The 21,595-nt window shown below is 45.7% G+C and overlaps 1 protein-coding gene across 1 annotated transcript in view; it reads left to right on the forward strand.

Annotated features, from left to right (window-relative positions):
• Window positions 1-21,172, forward strand: part of LOC308173723 (cadherin-12-like) — a gene marked incomplete at both ends in the record, with an annotated part of 83,692 nt that extends 62,520 nt beyond the window's left edge. The window contains 4 exons of the mRNA XM_080548766.1: window positions 1,025-1,146; window positions 7,113-7,230; window positions 18,058-18,309; window positions 20,625-21,172. Of these exons, the coding sequence (XP_080404892.1) occupies window positions 1,025-1,146; window positions 7,113-7,230; window positions 18,058-18,309; window positions 20,625-21,172 (1,040 nt within the window). The remainder of the gene's footprint in view (window positions 1-1,024; window positions 1,147-7,112; window positions 7,231-18,057; window positions 18,310-20,624) is intronic.
• Between the last annotated feature and the right edge of the window lie 423 nt (window positions 21,173-21,595).

Consider the following 21,595-nt stretch of genomic DNA (forward strand, 5'->3'; position numbering starts at 1 on the left):
GACAGACACACATACACACACACACACACACACACACACACACACACACAGACAGGCAGGCAGGCAGGCAGACAGACAGACTCTCTCTCTCTCTCTCCATTTCTCTCCATTTCTCTTGCTCAGCCTCTCCTAAACCTCCACTACAGAGCAGAGCCTATTCCCACACCAAATCCATAAAGTTCACCTCACTTGGCCTTTAACACAAAGATAACATTTCCCCCCAGTGCCCCAACAGTACGGTGATATCATAAATATCCTACAGGATTCCAGTTAGTGCTCCTCTAGGGAGCTTTGGTTCTGTAATTAATATGATACTTGCAACTTAACAGCATCTTGAGCCCGTAGCAGAAGATGACGAAGGATAGCGTGCACTCATCTGTTACAGCATAATGGACCATACACAATGCAGGGTTCCCGCGCTGGTCTTAAAAAGCCTTGAAGTCTCAAATCCAGCAAACAAATGTCTAAGGCCTAAAAAGCTTGCAAATGGCAGGTATGCGGTCTAAAAATCAGGTGCTAAGTCTTAAAAATGAGATCCTGCAAGGAAATCAGTCCGACCACATCTATTTACGTGGAAATGAATCAAGCTGGAACCCAAAGAAATGCCAATACAAAAAGCTATCATACGGTGTCACGAATAGGTCAACATAATCTATTCAAAGAGGTCTAAAAAGGTCTAAAATGTTAGTTGTTGAAATTTGTAGGAACCCTGAAAATGTATGGGCTCCTCCCAGTGCAGCTGTCTACAGAGCTGTCTAATGCAGTCTTATGTCTATAGAGCTGTCTAATGCAGTCTCTTATGTTGCATTAAGGTTTTGCATCGATTAAAAGTATTGAACAACTCTGACATGTCGGAGACCGTATTGGTTGATCATCCTAAAACTGCAGTACACAATATAACCACATGATGGCATGGTTGTCTAATCAATGGTCAACTTGAACACAGTTTTCTCCCTTCATACAGTAATATACAGTAATACAGTAATTATAACTAATTGAATTGTTGTGTGATTTTGCTCCTCAGATAGTCCAGTGCTGACCAGTAGAGTGGCTGTTACGGTCCATGTGTTGGACATCAATGAGTTCCCCCCTGAATTAGCCATCCCCTATGAGACCTTTGTGTGTGAAAATGCCAAAGTAGGACAGGTAAGTGACCATGTGTTCCTGTGGTTATGCTTCCCTCACTGTTTTAGATGATATATGACACATATGTGACACGGTCCGGTGATTTGGGCCACAACTCTGCAATAGTTTTTTGCATATTACGAAAGTTGAAGTGTTGAAGAGCCCACTCAATATAACAAACAACAGTTTCATGATCACTGAATAATTTGTTAGCAAACTTTGCTAGTTTTGAGTGGGTTTGGGGCGTTTTCTGGTGGTTTCGGGGACGTATAATAGTAATTATTTGGACTAAGAAACCAATCAAAGACGACAAACACACTCTTTCTTTCAAGGGGCTCTGACAATTACATAAACAGATCATCCAATAATCAGCTAGATGAAACCTAGACACATACAGCAAGTCCATCCACTCATTGAGTGTGAAAATGTGGAACATTTGTGGTAAGAGAGAATGGTGAATGATCATATTTCTGAGCATGAAGGTCTAAAATTAAGGTTAAAATAGATTCAAATGTGAAATTGGAGTAGAATCTGATATGAATATATATATATATATCCATTGCCACGCATATCAAAGATATAACTGTATGTCAGTTTTGCATGTTGTTCAAACTATCTACTTAAGGAAAATGGAGATAGGCTTTTGCACATCAATGACTATATTTCAGATTATGTATTTAGGATGCAATAGAGTATCTGGTTGTGCACATGGTAAACCACCTGTGCCTACAAATTAGCCCATCAACCAGCATCTACATGCAGTTCGCGTTCTGAATGAGAGCTCTGCTGCTGGTTCATGAAATAGCTGTAGACCTTTCTATCACAAATTGAGGATGCTTCATGATCCTTAGGCTTTTTTTTGTACGCTTTTTTGTCATCTGATGCATTTGTTAAAAACATTTTAGAGGTCAATATGACTTAGGGCCTAATTTATAAAGCTTTGTGTAGAACTGGCGTAAAAAGCATGTGTACGTAGACAAGCAAGAACATTAATGCACACCAACATTCGGATTTATAAAACAGTGCGCACGCAGATGTCGCAGGGGGACACTAATATGTGTTTATACTACAAATATTAATCTTATTCACTGGATCTAATTCAGCATACAGTATATATTGTGTATATATATATGTTATATGTTACGGTACATGTGGGAATACGGTACATGTGGGAAAACTAGGGTTAGGGTTAGGTGCTAGGGTGCTATGGTTAGGGTTAGGGTTAAGGTAAGGGGTAGGATTATAGTTAGAGTTAAGGTTAGGGTTAGGGTTAGACATGCCAGCATGTACCAAGTCGACGTAGCACCTAACCCTAACCCTAGTTTTCCCACATGTACCGTATTCCCACATGTACCGTAACATAGCATGTGCTGAATTTGATTCACTGAATAAGATTAGAATTAGATACGCAATAGTGATAACATATTATGATATGTATGTACAGTTATGAATGATAAACTGTACAGTATGTCTCCCAGTGCATGCTATAGCTACTGCAGCAAAGTAATTGCAGTAGCCTACATTGGATTATGTCTGTAATCAACAACACATTTTCTTGCAGCATGGAACAAATACAATTATATTTATAATACAGTGTATAATGTAATCATGTGTATGTGCGCCTTGGGAGAACAGCAGGGGCACATGCGAGAACAGCAGGGGAGGGGGAGGAGAACAGCAGGGGAGGAGGAGGAGAACAGCAGGGGAGGAGGAGGAGAACAGCAGGGGAGGAGGAGGAGAACAGCAGGGGAGGAGGAGGAGAACAGCAGGGGAGGAGAACAGCAGGGGAGGAGGAGGAGAACAGCAGGGGAGGAGGAGGAGAACAGCAGGGGAGGAGGAGGAGAACAGCAGGGGAGGAGGAGGAGAACAGCAGGGGAGGGGGAGGAGAACAGCAGGGGAGGAGGAGGAGAACAGCAGGGGAGGGGGAGGAGAACAGCAGGGGAGGGGGAGGAGAACAGCAGGGGAGGAGGAGAACAGCAGGGGAGGGGGAGGAGAACAGCAGGGGAGGAGGAGAACAGCAGGGGAGGAGGAGGAGAACAGCAGGGGAGGGGGAGGAGAACAGCAGGGGAGGAGGAGGAGAACAGCAGGGGAGGAGGAGGAGGACAGGAGGGGAGGAGGAGGAGAACAGCAGGGGAGGAGGAGGAGAACAGCAGGGGAGGAGGAGGAGAACAGCAGGGGAGGAGGAGGAGAACAGCAGGGGAGGAGGAGGAGAACAGCAGGGGAGGAGGAGGAGAACAGCAGGGGAGGAGGAGGAGAACAGCAGGGGAGGAGGGGGAGAACAGCAGGGGAGGAGAACAGCAGGGGAGGAGGAGGAGAACAGCAGGGGAGGAGGAGGAGAACAGCAGGGGAGGAGGAGGAGAACAGCAGGGGAGGAGAACAGCAGGGGAGGAGGAGGAGAACAGCAGGGGAGGAGAACAGCAGGGGAGGAGAACAGGAGGGGAGGGGGAGGAGAACAGCAGGGGAGGAGGAGGAGAACAGCAGGGGAGGAGGAGGAGAACAGCAGGGGAGGAGGAGGAGAACAGCAGGGGAGGAGGAGGAGAACAGCAGGGGAGGAGGAGGAGAACAGCAGGGGAGGAGGAGGAGAACAGCAGGGGAGGAGGAGGAGAACAGGAGGGGAGGAGGAGGAGAACAGCAGGGGAGGAGGAGGAGAACAGCAGGGGAGGAGGAGGAGAACAGCAGGGGAGGAGGAGGAGAACAGCAGGGGAGGAGGAGGAGAACAGCAGGGGAGGAGGAGGAGAACAGCAGGGGAGGAGGAGGAGAACAGCAGGGGAGGGGGAGGAGAACAGCAGGGGAGGGGGAGGAGAACAGCAGGGGAGGAGGAGGAGAACAGCAGGGGAGGAGGAGGAGAACAGCAGGGGAGGAGGAGGAGAACAGCAGGGGAGGAGGAGGAGAAGAGCAGGGGAGGAGAACAGCAGGGGAGGAGGAGGAGGAGAACAGCAGGGGAGGAGGAGGAGAACAGCAGGGGAGGAGGAGGAGAACAGGAGGGGAGGAGGAGGAGAACAGCAGGGGAGGAGGAGGAGAACAGCAGGGGAGGAGGAGAACAGCAGGGGAGGAGGAGGAGAACAGCAGGGGAGGAGGAGGAGAACAGCAGGGGAGGAGGAGGAGGAGAACAGCAGGGGAGGAGGAGGAGAACAGCAGGGGAGGAGGAGGAGAACAGCAGGGGAGGGGGAGGAGAACAGCAGGGGAGGGGGAGGAGAACAGCAGGGGAGGAGGAGGAGAACAGCAGGGGAGGGGGAGGAGAACAGCAGGGGAGGGGGAGGAGAACAGCAGGGGAGGGGGAGGAGAACAGCAGGGGAGGAGGAGGAGAACAGCAGGGGAGGAGGAGGAGAACAGCAGGGGAGGAGGAGGAGAACAGCAGGGGAGGAGGAGGAGAACAGCAGGGGAGGAGGAGGAGAACAGGAGGGGAGGGGGAGGAGAACAGCAGGGGAGGAGAACAGCAGGGGAGGAGGAGGAGAACAGCAGGGGAGGAGGAGGAGAACAGCAGGGGAGGAGGAGGAGAACAGCAGGGGAGGAGGAGGAGAACAGCAGGGGAGGGGGAGGAGAACAGCAGGGGAGGAGGAGGAGAACAGCAGGGGAGGAGGAGGAGAACAGCAGGGGAGGAGGAGGAGAACAGCAGGGGAGGAGGAGGAGAACAGCAGGGGAGGGGGAGGAGAACAGCAGGGGAGGGGGAGGAGAACAGCAGGGGAGGAGGAGGAGAACAGCAGGGGAGGAGGAGGAGAACAGCAGGGGAGGAGGAGGAGAACAGGAGAGGAGGAGGAGGAGAACAGCAGGGGAGGAGGAGGAGAACAGCAGGGGAGGAGGAGGAGAACAGCAGGGGAGGGGGAGGAGAACAGCAGGGGATGAGGAGAACAGCAGGGGAGGGGGAGGAGAACAGCAGGGGAGGAGGAGGAGAACAGCAGGGGAGGAGGAGAACAGCAGGGGAGGAGGAGGAGGACAGCAGGGGAGGAGGAGGAGAACAGCAGGGGAGGGGGAGGAGAACAGCAGGGGAGGAGGAGGAGAACAGCAGGGGAGGAGGAGGAGAACAGCAGGGGAGGAGGAGGAGAACAGCAGGGGAGGAGGAGGAGAACAGCAGGGGAGGGGGAGGAGAACAGCAGGAGAGGAGGAGGAGAACAGCAGGGGAGGGGGAGGAGAACAGCAGGGGAGGAGGAGAATGGCAGGGTGTAAAGATGGCAGGGTGTAAAGATGGCATGGTGTAGAGATGGCAGGGTGTAAAGATGGCAGGGTGTAAAGATGACAGCAGGGTGTAAAGATGGCAGAAGGGTGTAAAGATGACAGCAGGGTGTAAAGATGACAGGGTGTAAAGAAGGCAGCAGGGTGTAAAGATGGCAGGGTGTAAAGATGACAGCAGGGTGTAAAGATGACAGCAGGGTGTAAAGATGACAGCAGGGTGTAAAGATGACAGCAGGGTGTAAAGATGGCAGCAGGGTGTAAAGATGACAGCAGGGTGTAAAGATGACAGCAGGGTGTAAAGATGACAGCAGGGTGTAAAGATGACAGCAGGGTGTAAAGATGACAGCAGGGTGTAAAGATGACAGCAGGGTGTAAAGATGACAGCAGGGTGTAAAGATGACAGCAGGGTGTAAAGATGGCATGGTGTAAAGATGGCAGGGTGTAAAGATGACAGCAGGGTGTAAAGATGACAGCAGGGTGTAAAGATGGCATGGTGTAAAGATGGCAGGGTGTAAAGATGACAGCAGGGTGTAAAGATGGCAGCAGGGTGTAAAGATGGCAGCAGGGTGTAAAGATGGCAGAGTGTAAAGATGACAGCAGGGTGTAAAGATGACAGGGTTTAAATATGGCATGGTGTAAAGATGGCAGGGTGTAAAGATGGCAGGGTGTAAATAAAATACAACACAATAAAAGGTATGATAACATTAAAGAAGATAATATAAAAGGACTAAAAACAATAGCACAATAAAACAATAAAAGCAGGGAGAGTTGAGAAGAGAAGAGTGGAGAATAAACGACCTCAGCCTTGGACTGAACTGCTGTGACAGAAATTGAGTATCACTTGTTTCCCATGCAAGACAGAGACAGCATTATGCATTGGTATTAATGATGTGCATTAAGAGATGGTTATGATTCTCACATATAATATACACAATACATGTATGTGTCCTCTAAAGTATAGAGGTTAAACATACAATAGGTTGTGTGTATACATAATGGGCAGATACACCACGAATCTAGAATTTGTGCATGGTTTCAGATAAATAAACATTTCATATTCAATCTATTTCTTTTATTGAAGCATAGGCCCTACTGTGGAGGCACAGAGCAGAATCACCTTTAGTTGAACAGCAGGTTTGGCTGTGCTTGATTATGTATTCATTGGAGTGGTTATGGGAATATGTTCACTTGGAAGGTGCTTGGAAAGTAGGCTGGAGGGAGCTGTTAGTATTGTTCAGCACAAAACTAAGTGTAAACTTTCTTGATATAACTTGAACTTATTTCAGCTTAAAGGATAATGTCCTAATAGCGTAAGAGCATTGTGTGTCAAGAGAGCACTAACATAACTATCTCTGGAGAGAACTAGCTGTACATTTACATTATATTAGCATTTTTACAGCAGCCTCTTTTTTTCTTTTTTCTTTTTACTATTTCTCCCTGTGGAACTTTTAAAGGTTTTTTCTTCAAAGGTCAATGCACATCTATTTATTATATAAAGAAAAGAAAACATCTTAGATTGATTATGTGAGGTGTTGCAACCTTTCATGCACTGATGTGTTCACAGATTCATAACTCATTAGCAAACATGCATTAGTATATACAGTATATCACTAATGATCTCTGTTGTATGGCACACCTGTTATGAAACTTCAATTATTTCTTAATTAATATTTTGCAGACAGGGAGGGAAGACCGGCATTTGTAATGCTGTATGCTTCTAGTGTGGCATTATGTGCCATTATGTCATTGTATCTATGCAGACCTACAGTCCCTTGGTGAACATCCTTTGATCCAATGTCTGAACTCCATCCTTTCAGGTAATTCAAACCTTTAGTGCAAAGGACCAGGACCTGCCACCGGCTGGCCAAAAGTTCTCCTTCAAATCACCACAGGAGGATGTGAAAAACAAGAACTTTACCATCCGGGACTTTGGAAGTGAGTCATCTTGATCAATTATTTTACACTTAAACTATACTGCACTGTGTCGGTGAGGAGGAGAAAGTAGCGTTAATGGTGAAAAAAAAAACCATTGTGTCAACTGCTAACAGAACTCTGGGTGAGCAGAAGTCTTGACTGTCACTTAAAGCTAGCGGTGCATATGTTGTAAGTGGTTGTTGCGTATGTTGTAAGTCAAACAGACCATGGTTGGGGTACGAGGTATCCTTGATATGACACCGGGTTGCCTGGAGGGACTCGATGGTCGGGAGTTTGGTGCCAATGATATGCTAGGCAGTTTTCATCACCCGTTTCCAGGGCCTTCTGTTTGGACACATTGCAGTTACCGCACCACACTGTGATGCAGTTGGTGAGGATGGTCTCAATGGTGCAGCGGTAGAAGTTGGTCAGGATCCTGGGAGACAGCCGGGCTGTCTTCAATCTCCTTTGGAAGTATAGGCGCTGCTGTGCCTTCTTGACCAAGGAAGAGGTGTTGAGGGTCCAACAGAGGTCCTCGGAGATGTGGACGGCCAGAAACTTGAAGCTGGAAACACGCTCCACCTCCGTCTCATTGATGTAGATGGGGGAGTGTACACAGCCCCCAGATTTTCTGAAGTCCACAATGATCTCCTTGGTCTTACTGGTGTTGAGGGCCAGGTTGTTATCAGCGCACCACATGGCCAGATTTTGGACCTCCTCCCGGTAGGCCGACTCGTCGTTGTTACTTATCAGGCCTACCACCATGGTGTCATCTGCAAACTTGATGACGGAGTTAAGAGCCATGCATCGGCACGCAGTCGTAGGTGAAGAGGGAGTATAGGAGGGGGCTCAGCACGCGGCCTTGAGGCACACCGGTGTTCAGGGTCAGGGTGGAGGAGGAGTGGTTGTCCGACTTGACGAGCTGGGGTCTAGGAAGTCTAGGATATAGTTGCAGAGGGAGGTGCTGAATCCAAGGTCACTTGTGTTTGGTGACCAGCTTGGAGGGGATGATGGTGTTGAATGCTAAGCTGGAGTCAATCAACAGCATCCTAGCGTAGGTTGTGCTTGTGTCGAGGTGGGTCAGGGTGGAGATGGCATCTTCCTTTGACCGGTTCTTGCGGTAGGCGTACTGCTAGGGGTCTAATTCGGGGGAAAGCTGAGCTTTTATGCGGCCCAGGAGCGCCTTCTCGAACCACTTCATGGAGCCGGATGTGACCGCAACAGGTTGGAAGTCCTTCAGATTTGCTGCAGCACAGGTCTTTGGCACTGGCACGATGGTTGATGCCTTGAAGCACTTGGGGACAACTGCCTGAGCCAGTGATAAGGTTCACAATGTCAGTGTAGACCGTGGTTAGCGGTCTAGCGCCCGTCCTGAGCACCCAGACAGGAATGCCGTCAGGGCCCGCAGCTTTACGAACATCCACATTGCTCAGTTGGTGAAAGACGTCCTCGTCGGAGAGCGTGAGTGGCTGATCATCTTGGGGGGGCTCAGCTCTGGTGGCTGTTTCTTTCTTGTCCCGGTCGAGGACAGCGTAGATGTGGTTTAGCTCGTCGGGTAGGAACGCGGTACTGGTGGGGGCTGCATTTTGGGGTTTGTAGTCTGTGAAGGTCTGGATGCCTTGCCACGTATGACAGGGGTCAGAGTTGCTCTGGAAATGCTCCTCGATCCGCAGTTTGTGGTTGAGTTCTTGGCCTCCTTGATGCCCCTCTTCAGACTAGCCCTGGCTGAACTATAGGCTTCTGTCGCCTGATTTAAAGGCGGTGTTGCGTGCTTTCAGCAGTGAACGGACCTCTCTGTTCATCCAAGGTTTCTGGTTGGGGGTAGTGACTTTGTCACCACATGTCTTGATGTAATAATGGAAGAGGTATACCGATCAAAGTCCGTGCGGTTGTCCCGAGGGGCCTGAGCGTTGAGCCCAGGCCATTCCTTAGTGTGAAGCAGTTGTTGCAGTCTAGGGCCGGCTTCCTCTGTCCAGGTATTTTTGTATATATATGTTATTTTGTCCTCACTGTCGGTTTAACACATTTGATGATTGGTGTGTATGGAGGGTGTATCATGCCGTATTTAAATACAATACAAACATCGGAATGCAATACACACATCGGAATGGAATACACGTGTAACACCAAATACAATGCAAAAATACGGAATGTTTGTGCCAAAATAAAAGCAATGTGTATTACATTTGAGCGCAGCGTATTCCATTCTAGCATGTGTATTGTATTTGGTCACGAGTGTATTCCATTCTGCATGTGTATTACATTTGAGCGCAGCGTATTCCATTCGGTCATGAGTGTATTCCATTCTAGTGTCGGTGTACTCATTTGCATTGCTTTTCGATATCCCATGTAAATCCGATGTAATTTGCATTGTATTCCATTCCGATGTAGGTATTATGGCACTTGCAAATACAATGCAAATTAGTATCCGCCCATATGCAAATTAGTATCCGCCCATAGGTTCTGCCCTTTCCGGCCATAGGATTCGCGATGCCAACGATGACGACAGTTTCTGTAATAGCTTATTAATAAAGATTCGAAAAATTATGCTGACCATCGTATTATCTTAGTTTAATGTCATTTCAATGAATCATATAACTTTTATTTACAACAAGCACAACACAAAAATCGCTATTATGCACCGTCTTTGTCCACGAATAACACCGGCTGTGGAGGTGGTACAAACTTTGCTAACTTCACCATCTGTCTACGGTCATTTTGAGCCCTTAACCACCGCGCTGACACCCCGAGAAGTTATGCTTTTAACCGTAAACTCGATGAACCGGGAGTTCACCCGGCCGCTGCTGCTCGCAGCACCGCTTGTCCAGTTGACAGCAGGGGCAGAGAATATTTCTACCCCGGAATTCCATTCAAATGCCCGCGTCAGTCAGCCTTTTCCGTAGAAATACATCGCTCCGTTATATATCTAACGTTACATGTTTTAAGGCTGATCTGTGCATGATAGTGCTGCATTATGTTGATCTATTTATATCGATCTATAAACGCGGAGATTGGAGCCCCAGACAGCGCTGCACTCGTATCTATCAGCCTGTCTGTATAATGATGTCGTTGAATGCCGATGCTGTGGTACTGTGCTGAATGAACCATTCGCTGACTGTCTTAATAAATCAAGTACAGAGATTCCAACCCGTGTTGAACATTCTATTTCCTTGTCAAATCGTGTATGCTGTCATTGCTGTGCACCATGAGATGACAACGCATTTAAGATCACAATCCTCAATAGATTGATTCTAGGGATGCACCGAACATTCGGCCACCGAATGTATTCGGCCGAATATCGCAAAATAAAGCACATTCGGTATTCGGCCGAATGTGTGAAAACACCGAATGTTTACCACCGAATAGTGGGCGTGTTTTGATGACGCAATCAAACAGTGTAAGCATCTATTTTTGGCTAAAAGTTGGTGGTTTTCTTTCCCCAACAGGAGCAAACGCTTAGTTCGACTAAAAAAAAATAACGTCTCCGCGTCGTTCGCTTGCGCGCCTCACTCGAGTCATCAGCGATGTCAACTGATCTGCAGAGAGAAGCGAAGAGCCCCCTGGTGGTCGCCACAACGCAGTGCACATCTCTTTGAGGAAACGTTTCTGGGAAATGTAGTTCATCTCCGGGCAGTCATTAGGGGACGTGGTTGGGTTTTAAAACTCGTAGAACTACATTTACCCATAATAGTCAGTCAAGTATAGCCATAATGTTGTTTGTTTGTTTTCTAATGTTTTGTTAAAATGAAAAAAGTTTAAAACATTTTGTTAAAATGTTAAATATGGTCTTTTACGAAAAGAAGTAGCCTAGTAAAAAGTAGGCTCAAAGCACTTTTATCCCAATGCACTTTTTTGTTGTAGGCCTACAAAGATTTTCTTTCAGCAGCTATTCAGGGAAAACAAAAACATTTAATTTGACTGATTTATTTTATTTATTGTGCTTTGTTGGTATAGACTGATGTCTGCTGGAATGTTCAATAAAAGTTATTTTTTTTCAATCTCAATTTCTTTCTTTGAGAAGCATGAATAAAAAGCAAAATGTATTTAGTTTATGCAATGATAAAATTAAAAACTGCCGATACACATTCGGTATTCGGTATTCGGTATTCGGCCAAGTGTTTCCTTAAATTCGGCTTCGGCCTCGGCCAAGAATTTTCATTTCGGTGCATCCCTAATTGATTCCATCGTTTTACCGACAAGAAGATTCTACAATCTATCAGCCTTTCCGTAGAAATACATCGCTCCCTGTATAACGATATATATCTAACGTTACATGTTTTAATAGTAAGGGCATTTTACCAGATATTTGACCAATCTGCGAAGTAAATCGTTACCAAGAAATTTCTTCACCAATGTGTTTCTAAAGGTGTGTAATAACATGTCCTAAAAGGTTGAAATTCAACTCCTGTGGGAAACCTCATAAAAAACTGCTCAAAGTTGGGGTACCGATAACCGATTTTCGAAAATTCGAAAATGCTTAAATTGGACTTGAGTAACTTTTGAGGGGTCAAACTAGGCATTTTTCATGATTCTGAGTTGATTGCAAGCATTTATTTGTCACCAAGAGCACTTCCTGGTGCAACCCCCAAACCCCCCCCACCCCCATTGGTGGTTGGCATTCAAAGTGAGGAAGTTTGGAGGTAACAGGTAACATTAGACAACATTAGACAGCACCAGCAGAGAGGCACTATGATGGGCATGGACTCTTAGTCATAGGCCTCACTACATGTGGAACAATAGAACCAGGCTGCTTGAGCTACTCACACAGCCCAGCAGAGAGGCACTATCATGGGCATGGACACTTAGTCATAGGCCTCACTACATGTGGAACAATAGAACCAGGCTGCTTGAGCTACTCACACAGCCCAGCAGAGAGGTACTATCATGGGCATGGAAACAGAGTCATAGGCCTCACTACATGTGGAACAATAGAACCAGGCTGCTTCAGCTACTCACTCAGCCCAGCAGAGAGACACTCTGCTGGGCAGTAACTTACCTGTTATGGAGGCCTAAAAAAAGGGAGATGAAAGTGAAGCTGAATAGCTTCACTCTCACCTCCCATTGTGGAAGAGATGTACCAACATGAGATGTACCAAGGACTACCAGAGGTGTTCAGCTAGACACACAGCCCAGAGACAACACACCTTCCATGGGTGCTGTGACTAGGCCTGTGGCCCTATGCTGGAGGTCACATGAGCTCCAGGGCCTAACTGCTACTCTGTCAGTCCGATTAGGAGTGCTCTCACTGGGCCTAGCTGTCTACCATTCACCCCTCATCTGGAGCTCTGACCTCCAGGGCCTAACTGCTACTCTGTCAGTCCGATTAGGAGTGCTCTCACTGGGCCTAGCTGTCTACCAGTCACCCCTCTTCTGGAGCTCTGACCTCCAGGTACTATGTGATACACTGCCAGTCCGATTAGGAGAGCCCTCACTGGGCCTAGCTGTCTACCAGTCACCCCTCTTCTGGAGCTATGACCTCCATGATAGTGCCTCTCTGCTGGGCTGTGTGAGTAGCTCAAGCAGCCTGGTTCTATTGTTCCACATGTAGTGAGGCCTATGACTAAGAGTCCATGCCCATCATAGTGCCTCTCTGCTGGTGCTGTCTAATGTTGTCTAATGTTACCTGTTACCTCCAAACTTCCTCACTTTGAATGCCAACCACCAATGGGGGTGGGGGGGGTTTGGGGGTTGCACCAGGAAGTGCTCTTGGTGACAAATAAATGCTTGCAATCAACTCAGAATCATGAAAAATGCCTAGTTTGACCCCTCAAAAGTTACTCAAGTCCAATTTAAGCATTTTCGAATTTTCGAAATTCGGTTATCGGTACCCCAACTTTGAGCAGTTTTTTATGAGGTTTCCCACAGGAGTTGAATTTCAACCTTTTAGGACATGTTATTACACACCTTTAGAAACACATTGGTGAAGAAATTTCTTGGTAACGATTTACTTCGCAGGTTGGTCAAATATCTGGTAAAATGCCCTTACTATTAAAACATGTAACGTTAGATATATATCGTTATACAGGGAGTGATGTATTTCTACGGAAAGGCTGATAGATTGTAGAATCTTCTAGTCGGTAAAACGATGGAATCAATCTATTGAGGATTGTGATCTTAAATGCGTTGTCATCTCATGGTGCACAGCAATGACAGCATACACGATTTGACAAGGAAATAGAATGTTCAACACGGGTTGGAATCTCTGTACTTGATTTATTAAGACAGTCAGCGAATGGTTCATTCAGCACAGTACAGCATCGGCATTCAACGATATCATTATACAGACAGGCTGATAGATACGAGTGCAGCGCTGTCTGGGGCTCCAATCTCCGCGTTTATAGATCGATATAAATAGATCAACATAATGCAGCACTATCATGCACAGATCAGCCTTAAAACATGTAACGTTAGATATATAACGGAGCGATGTATTTCTACGGAAAAGGCTGACTGACGCAGGCATTTGAATGGAATTCCGGGGTAGAAATATTCTCTGCCCCTGCTGTCAACTGGACAAGCGGTGCTGCGAGCAGCAGCGGCCGGGTGAACTCCCGGTTCATCGAGTTTACGGTTAAAAGCATAACTTCTCGGGGTGTCAGCGCGGTGGTTAAGGGCTCAAAATGACCGTAGACAGATGGTGAAGTTAGCAAAGTTTGTACCACCTCCACAGCCGGTGTTATTCGCGGACAAAGACGGTGCATAATAGCGATTTTTGTGTTGTGCTTGTTGTAAATAAAAGTTATATGATTCATTGAAATGACATTAAACTAAGATAATACGATGGTCAGCATAATTTTTCGAATCTTTATTAATAAGCTATTACAGAAACTGTCGTCATCGTTGGCATCGCGAATCCTATGGCCGGAAAGGGCAGAACCTATGGGCGGATACTAATTTGCATATGGGCGGATACTAATTTGCATTGTATTTGCAAGTGCCATAATACCTACATCGGAATGGAATACAATGCAAATTACATCGGATTTACATGGGATATCGAAAAGCAATGCAAATGAGTACACCGACACTAGAATGGAATACACTCATGACCGAATGGAATACGCTGCGCTCAAATGTAATACACATGCAGAATGGAATACACTCGTGACCAAATACAATACACATGCTAGAATGGAATACGCTGCGCTCAAATGTAATACACATTGCTTTTATTTTGGCACAAACATTCTGTATTTTTGCATTGTATTTGGTGTTACACGTGTATTCCATTCCGATGTGTGTATTGCATTCCGATGTTTGTATTGTATTTAAATACGGCATGATACACCCTCCATATGGTGTGTACTTGGGGAGCAGGATTAAAGAGATATGGTCAGATTGTCCTAGGTGGGGGAGGCGAATGGCTTTGTAACCCTCAACAATGTTTGTATAACAGATTTTTGTCTCCTCTGGTGGGGCAGGAGACATGCTGGTGGAATTTTAGGAGTACAGTCCTCAGATTACAGATGACATAGTTCCCTGTACATTACTGTATGTAATCCCAACCTGGGGACGCCAGTGATTTTCGCTGTTCACACATAGGCTAAATGCCCTTAGATTTCCGTGTTGTGCCTTTTCACACATGGCATTCCCGGGTTTGCACGAGCAACTTGAATCACACATTCAACTGGATGCAGAACTGGAACGTAGTAGATGTGAATTCAAATGAGACAGGCGTGTGAGACTGCCATATACCATATATATGTATATCATACCTCTGTTTTATATGTATTCATCATCATATGTTTCACATTAATTTAACAGCGAGTTAACAACAATGTGAAATTTAACAGGGGAGGAGACAGAAACAGCATGGAATTTGAAGGAGGACATTGACAGGTGTGACAGGGGAAGGACAGTATGTGACCACTGTGCCTCCCCCTCGACCAGAGGGTCTAGGGGAATGAGAAAAGGAGTCGGCGTCAGAGAGGGCTGCAGGTGTAGCTGGTGTGTTTTCAGGTGAGATCCAGGTCTCAGTGAGAGCGAGGAAGTTGAGGGACATGAACGAAGCATAAGCTGAGACAGCCTCTGCTTTCGGGACCGCTGACTGGCAGTTCCGAAGACCTCCTGCGGCAATTAAGTCATCGTCAGTTGAAGAAGGTGGATGGATGAGATTGTGGAAGGGTTGCGATGGGGGATGTAGCGTCTGTGTCCTCCTGAGTGACAGAAGAACAGGAATAGGGAGAAAGCACATTGTGATATTAGTCAGTAGAGGGGTAGAGGGTTAATAGACAAACAGAAGTAGGACTTGCTAAGTGTACTCAAAGTAGACAAATATGGCAAGAGACAGCTAACACACTACCACTAGCACAAGGCAAAAGCTAGAATCAACTCACGTACTAGGCTGTAAATAGATGTCTCTACTCTCTAAGTCCAAATGTATGACATTAGTCACTAAGGCACTGGCTTAAATAGCTGGAGAGGTGTCCAAGACTCTTACCAATGCAAATTGAGGGATATTAGGCTTCAAACACAAGTGGTTTCAGTTGGAAACTGGTTTGCAGGCTAACAGTTTATCCCAAACAGCTAACACACCACTAGCACGGTAAAGCTAGCAAGGTAAAAGCTAGAATCAGCTCACTGTAAATAGATGTCTTATGATTTTTTTTATGGATTGGAGGGTTATAATTTATTTAGCTGTGTAGCTTTTGAGCGCTTGGTTCTGCCCTACCTCAAAGCCTCCATAGACCATCGCATGGACCCCCTGCAATTTGCATACAGACTCACCTGTCTCAGCCCCGCACAGTTAACACCGGTGCTCCTCAGGGCTGTGTGCTCTCCCCCCTGCTCTATGTGCTTGTTGAAAATCCCATTCGAAAACCATGGTGTTACTGGCCACGTCCTGTTGTGCTGTGTTTCTTTTGTGTTTCCCCCTGTGTCTCCTCGTCTCACTCATTTGATGCAGGTGTTCGTCCAGCCATTGGCCTTTCGTCACGTCCTCGTCATTTGCGCACCTGTTCCAGACCAATCAGCCGCTCGTCCGCCTATTTAAAAGCCCTCCTTTCCTCTGTTCAGAAGCCATCTTTTGTGTTGTGTTTGATGTCCCTTTGAAAGTCCTGTGGCCAAACCATGCGTTTAATTTTGTTATGATTTGGCTGATATTTAAACCTATACTCAGTATAGGACTTTTGTTGTCTTTACTATGTACAGGCCCAGAGGGGATTGGTAAGATGCTCATGGGTCTACATACCATCACGTAGCGACATGTTTGCTATACATTAGGTCAGGAACCGATGCCAACCCTTTCCTATGTATTTTAGATCTGGTGTGGTTAGGTAGCTATGGCTTTCTGTTTTTGGCGTCGTCGGCGTTCCAAATAATCCCAGAGGTGTTTGATGGAGTTGAGGTCAGGCCTCTGTGCAGGCCAGTCAAGTTCTTCCACACCAAACTCGGCAAACCATGTCATTATGGACCTCACTTTGTGCAGGGGGAAACTGCAAACTGTTGCCGCAAAGTTAGAAGCGTACAATTCCCTAGAATCGCATTGCATGTTGTAGCATTACGATTTCCCTTCACTGGAACTAAAGGGCCTAGCCCAAACTATGAAAAGCCCCAGACCACTGTGTGACCAAATGTGAATGAAAGAAATGTGTTGAATACTTATTTCCCCCACTGTATATATATATATATATATATATATATATATATATATATATATATATATATATATATCTTTGTTACGGTACATGTGGGAACACGGTACATGTGGGAAAACTAGGGTTAGGGTTAGGTGCTAGGGTGCTAGGGTTAAGGTTAGGGTTAGGGATAGGGATAGGGTTAGGGTTAGACATGCCAGCATGTACCAAATCGACGTAGCACCTAACCCTAGTTTTCCCACATGTACCGTATTCCCACATGTACCGTAACATACATATATATATATGCTGTACATATAGGTCAAGTTTCTTTTGAAGTGTGAAATGTAATGAGACGGCTTTTCCCCATTGTTCACTAATGACATCTATATTCACAGTGTCATCATGTTGATTGAAAGAGATATTGAGGCTAAACACGATGACACGTTATTTAATTCCACTGTGCAACCATACTCCCTTGTTGTATTCTTCCTTTGTTATGTAGAACTGCTTAACTTGCCATTTCTCTAGAATTATGTTGGATGAATGAACACATAGGAGATCAAAAGTGGTCCCTAGAGCTCTCTGTTGCAGAGAAAGTGCATGGGCAATTGACACTTTAAAAGTTTGAAATGACTTGCTGAGGTGAGGTTATTTCAAGGCAGCTTTGTTTCAAGGTATGAGCTGAAATACAAAGAGTGATATGAGTTTGCAATATGTATAGAATTTAAAACCGCATTAATTGGTCTCACATCAAGGCCAAAAGTACAGCACAGTGGAATTAAATAACATGTCATCGTATTTAGTCTCAATATCTCTTTCAATCAACATGATGACACTGTTAATATAGATGTCATTAGTGAACAATGGGGAAAAGCCGTCTCATACAAGGCATCATGACTGAAGGAGACCCTCATTGTACACTATACCCCAGTAATAAAAATAATACAAATTCATTACATTTCTATAGCGCTTTTCCGGGGCTCAAAGACGCAGTAAGACTACAGTACATGAACAGTCATACATAGTTTTTAATTTTTTCTGAGTGGGGCAGTCCCACTCATATTTTTTCATTTTATTGACAGATACAGTAGAGATTTAGACAGGAAGGATGGGTGAGAGAGAGAGAGGAGGGATGACATGCAGGATATGTCCCTGGCCGGAATCAAACCGGGGACCCTGCGGTTAGATGGTCAACGCTTAACCCGCTACGCCACCTAAGCGCCCCACAGTCATTCCTAGTTAAACAACGGACGCCTGTGTTCTGTCTCAGATAACACAGCAGGGATCGTTACCAGGCGGAGTGGCTTCAGGCGCCGGGCTCAGGAGATCTACTTCCTGCCGGTGGTGATCGAGGACGGCGGGTACGAGGTCCAGAGCAGCACCGGCACCCTGACCATCCGTGTGTGTGGCTGTGAGTCGGACGGCCGGCTCCTGACCTGCAACGCGGAGGCCATCTTCCTCCCTGTGGGACTCAGCATGGGAGCTCTGATCGCCATCCTCCTGTGCATCATTATTCTACTGGGTAAGCTGGAACCTACTACACCCCTGGCAGGGTATATACAGGAATCTTGAGGTTAATTTCAATACCTTTCTAAGACTTTTTAAAGACCTTGTCTATATTTTTCCAGACCCCACCGCTATTTCGAGCTGTAACTGTTTACATCAGTGACACCTTTTAACAGTTTGAGTTCGCAATAGACTAGACCACTATCATACAACACAATTTCCGGTTCATCTTAGTTTTTTAATAAAACTAATACATTCACAAACTTTTACTAAACGTTTTTTGGGCCTCAAACTCTTTGGACAGAGTCTAATTCAGAAAAATACCTACAAAATTCAAGACCTCATAAAATCGTGATAAGACTTTTTAATACTTATTAAGGGTCTTGATTTTCCCAAAATTGATTTATCAACTTTTAATACTTTTCAAGACACCGCGGATACCCTGTTATTGCCTGTGTATACCGGTATGCACTTTTCCATTGTGGGGGACTACTTCAAAGCTTGTGGAATTGACCATTGGAAGTGGATTGGAGTGCTATATCATGTATGGGGTATAGTTTTAGTTACAGTACTTGTATGAATTAATTGCTAAGATGTGAGTCCTTGGCAGAAGGGAGATTATTCATGATTGGCCCCATAAAACCACATCCAATCCCATTGTCTCATTACTCTGAAGTCACAGCTAGACTTTAGCTTTAACTCAACCCTCAAGGTTAGGGCTGTCATGTTCCTTGCCAACTCCCCCACTTAAAAAGAGAGCTCATCTGCATAGCAGAGCGGAGGTAAATATGGCTTTATGGCCTCGTATCCAGGGTTATATGAGGGATGGGGGGGGGCATTTAAAAACACTTTTTTACAATAAAGGTCAAATGTGGCCCTGACCCTCAAAGTGGACAGAGGTTAGCAGTAACACTCTCACAGCAGTATTTTCTTGACTCACAGCATAATAAACTGACTAAATTGTAGAGCAGTGTCTTGCAAGAGTTCTTTCTATCAGAACTCAATAATGAACATGCCCTCAGCATTAGACTGGCACTGCTGTTATTCCATCAAGGCAAAAATGTCCCGAGAAAGTGCCAAAGAGAACCAGAGCTTGCAGTAAAAAAAAATCTTAAAGACGGTTATTATCAATGGTGGATTTGTCAAGCTGACCCAGTTGTTCCTCTGTGGAAATAATGAGTAAAATCAAGCTGTCTGGCATGAGGGCCTGCATCAGCAACAACACTCTCAGCAAACACACTCTCTCCTTTCTGACCACACCCACCACCCAGAGTGCTTACAGTATGTTACACAACTAGAGACTTTGGGTCTTTGGGTCAAAACGGGATATACTCACCAATCACTTCATTAGGAAGACTATACTAATACTAGGTAGGGCCTCCTTTGGTCTCAAAGCAGCCTAAATTATTTGTGGCATTGATTCCTGAAATACAGATAGTTACCACAGAGGGGCGCTGGAGCACTATTCGATGTATACCAAGGCTAATTGGGGAGGTGAGGAAGGAAGGGCAGAGAGACACTAGGTTTATTGAATGTGATTGTGTTAGTCCCTTTCAACCCATGTATTTCCTCATTTAAATTGAATAATTTCTCTGTATCGAACTGTGCATTTCTTTCCCTTGTGAATACTCCATTGAAGACCCATATGGGTATTGTTTACTGTACTGTATTTACCACCAGGAGAGAACAAATTCTAGAATAATATGTCATCCGCTGTGCTTTCAGAAATAGTATGGGAGATCTATGTCCAATATGGTCAGCCCTAGGCAGTTTCCCAAGGGTTCAGTGTAAAAAATTAATTTTGAAGGAGAGGAACATTGTGACTGTGGAGGAGCATTCCTCTGAATCTCCACTACCACAAATGATGATTATGGCTACTATAGTATGCCCTACCAGTATATTATGTTGTCAGCACATAATGTCTGTTGCTAGAAAGCTATGCGTGTTGGAGATTTGATCACGTTATCATTGACAAGAATTCTGGATACTGTATTAGGGGGCGGCTGTGGCGCAGTGGCGCAGTAGGTAGAGTCGCCGTCTAATGATCACAAGGTTGGCAGATCAGCGGTTCGAGCCCCGGCTGGCCACATGTCGAAGTGTCCTTGGGCAAGACACTGAACCCCAAAATTGCTCCCAGTGAGCGGGCCTTGCATGGCAGCTTACCGCCATTGGTGTGTGAATGAATGGGTGAATGAGAGACTGTTGTAAAGTGCTTTGGAGCAGCAAAAAAGGCGCTATATAAGTGCAGTCCATTTACTATTAGCAATATTATGAGCTGTGTATCACTGTTTCCATGAACCACTAACGTGTGACTCTGGGTTCTCTCTCCAGTGATCGTGGTCCTCTATGTGGGGCTGAGGCGACAGAAGAAGAAGGAGACCCTCATGACGTCTAAGGAGGACATCCGTGACAACGTGATCCACTACGATGACGAGGGCGGGGGCGAAGAGGACACTCACGCCTTCGACATGGGAACTCTCCGTAACCCCAAGGTCATCAAAGAGAAGCTTTTCCGGCGGGACGTCAAACCCGAGCCAAAAACTGCCCTGAGACCGCCTGTTGTCTCTCAGGACAGCGCAGATATCCGCGACTTTATCAACCAGCGACTGAAAGAAAACGATTTGGACAACTCAGCCCCGCCCTATGACTCTCTGGCCACGTATGCCTATGAGGGTGAAGGCTCTGTGGCAGAGTCACTCAGCTCCATCGAGTCTCTGACCGTAGACGCTGATGAGGACTATGATTACCTCAGTGAATGGGGTCCTCGGTTTAAGACCCTGGCGGGGATATTTGGAGAACAGTCAGAATCTCAGTCAGACACAACAACAACAACAACCACAACCACAACCACAACAACAACAACAGAAAACACACATTGATGTTATTAATAGACTCCAAATGTGGATGTAAAATGGCATTCTTTTTTGTTTTCTTCAGCAACATTTTGTAATCTTTTTTAGTTTTAGTTGAGGTTTTTATTGTTTTCGGTGAATCAGTTTGGACCTTGTTTATTTTACTTGTAACTTTTGCTAAACTCAATTCCAAGATGTACAAAAGGAGGGTAGATAGATGAAAATAACAGCCTTTCAATTATTTTGACTCACAGTGAATGTTATTTAGTGTTATTTATTTTTGTTGACATCCTTTAAAGTGCCTCAATATTATTGTTTTATTCACTATTATCTCTCTCCCTATTAAACCCCTGAAATAAATCTGCTCATTCGTGAATGAATGGCAGCGGCATGTCTGTTTGATAACACTTTCAGTTGCCATGTTATGGAGACAATTATGTGGCCCATGTT

The sequence above is a fragment of the Nansenia antarctica genome, assembly GCF_963989245.1.
Source record: "Nansenia antarctica genome assembly, chromosome: 19".
NCBI lineage: Eukaryota > Metazoa > Chordata > Actinopteri > Argentiniformes > Microstomatidae > Nansenia > Nansenia antarctica.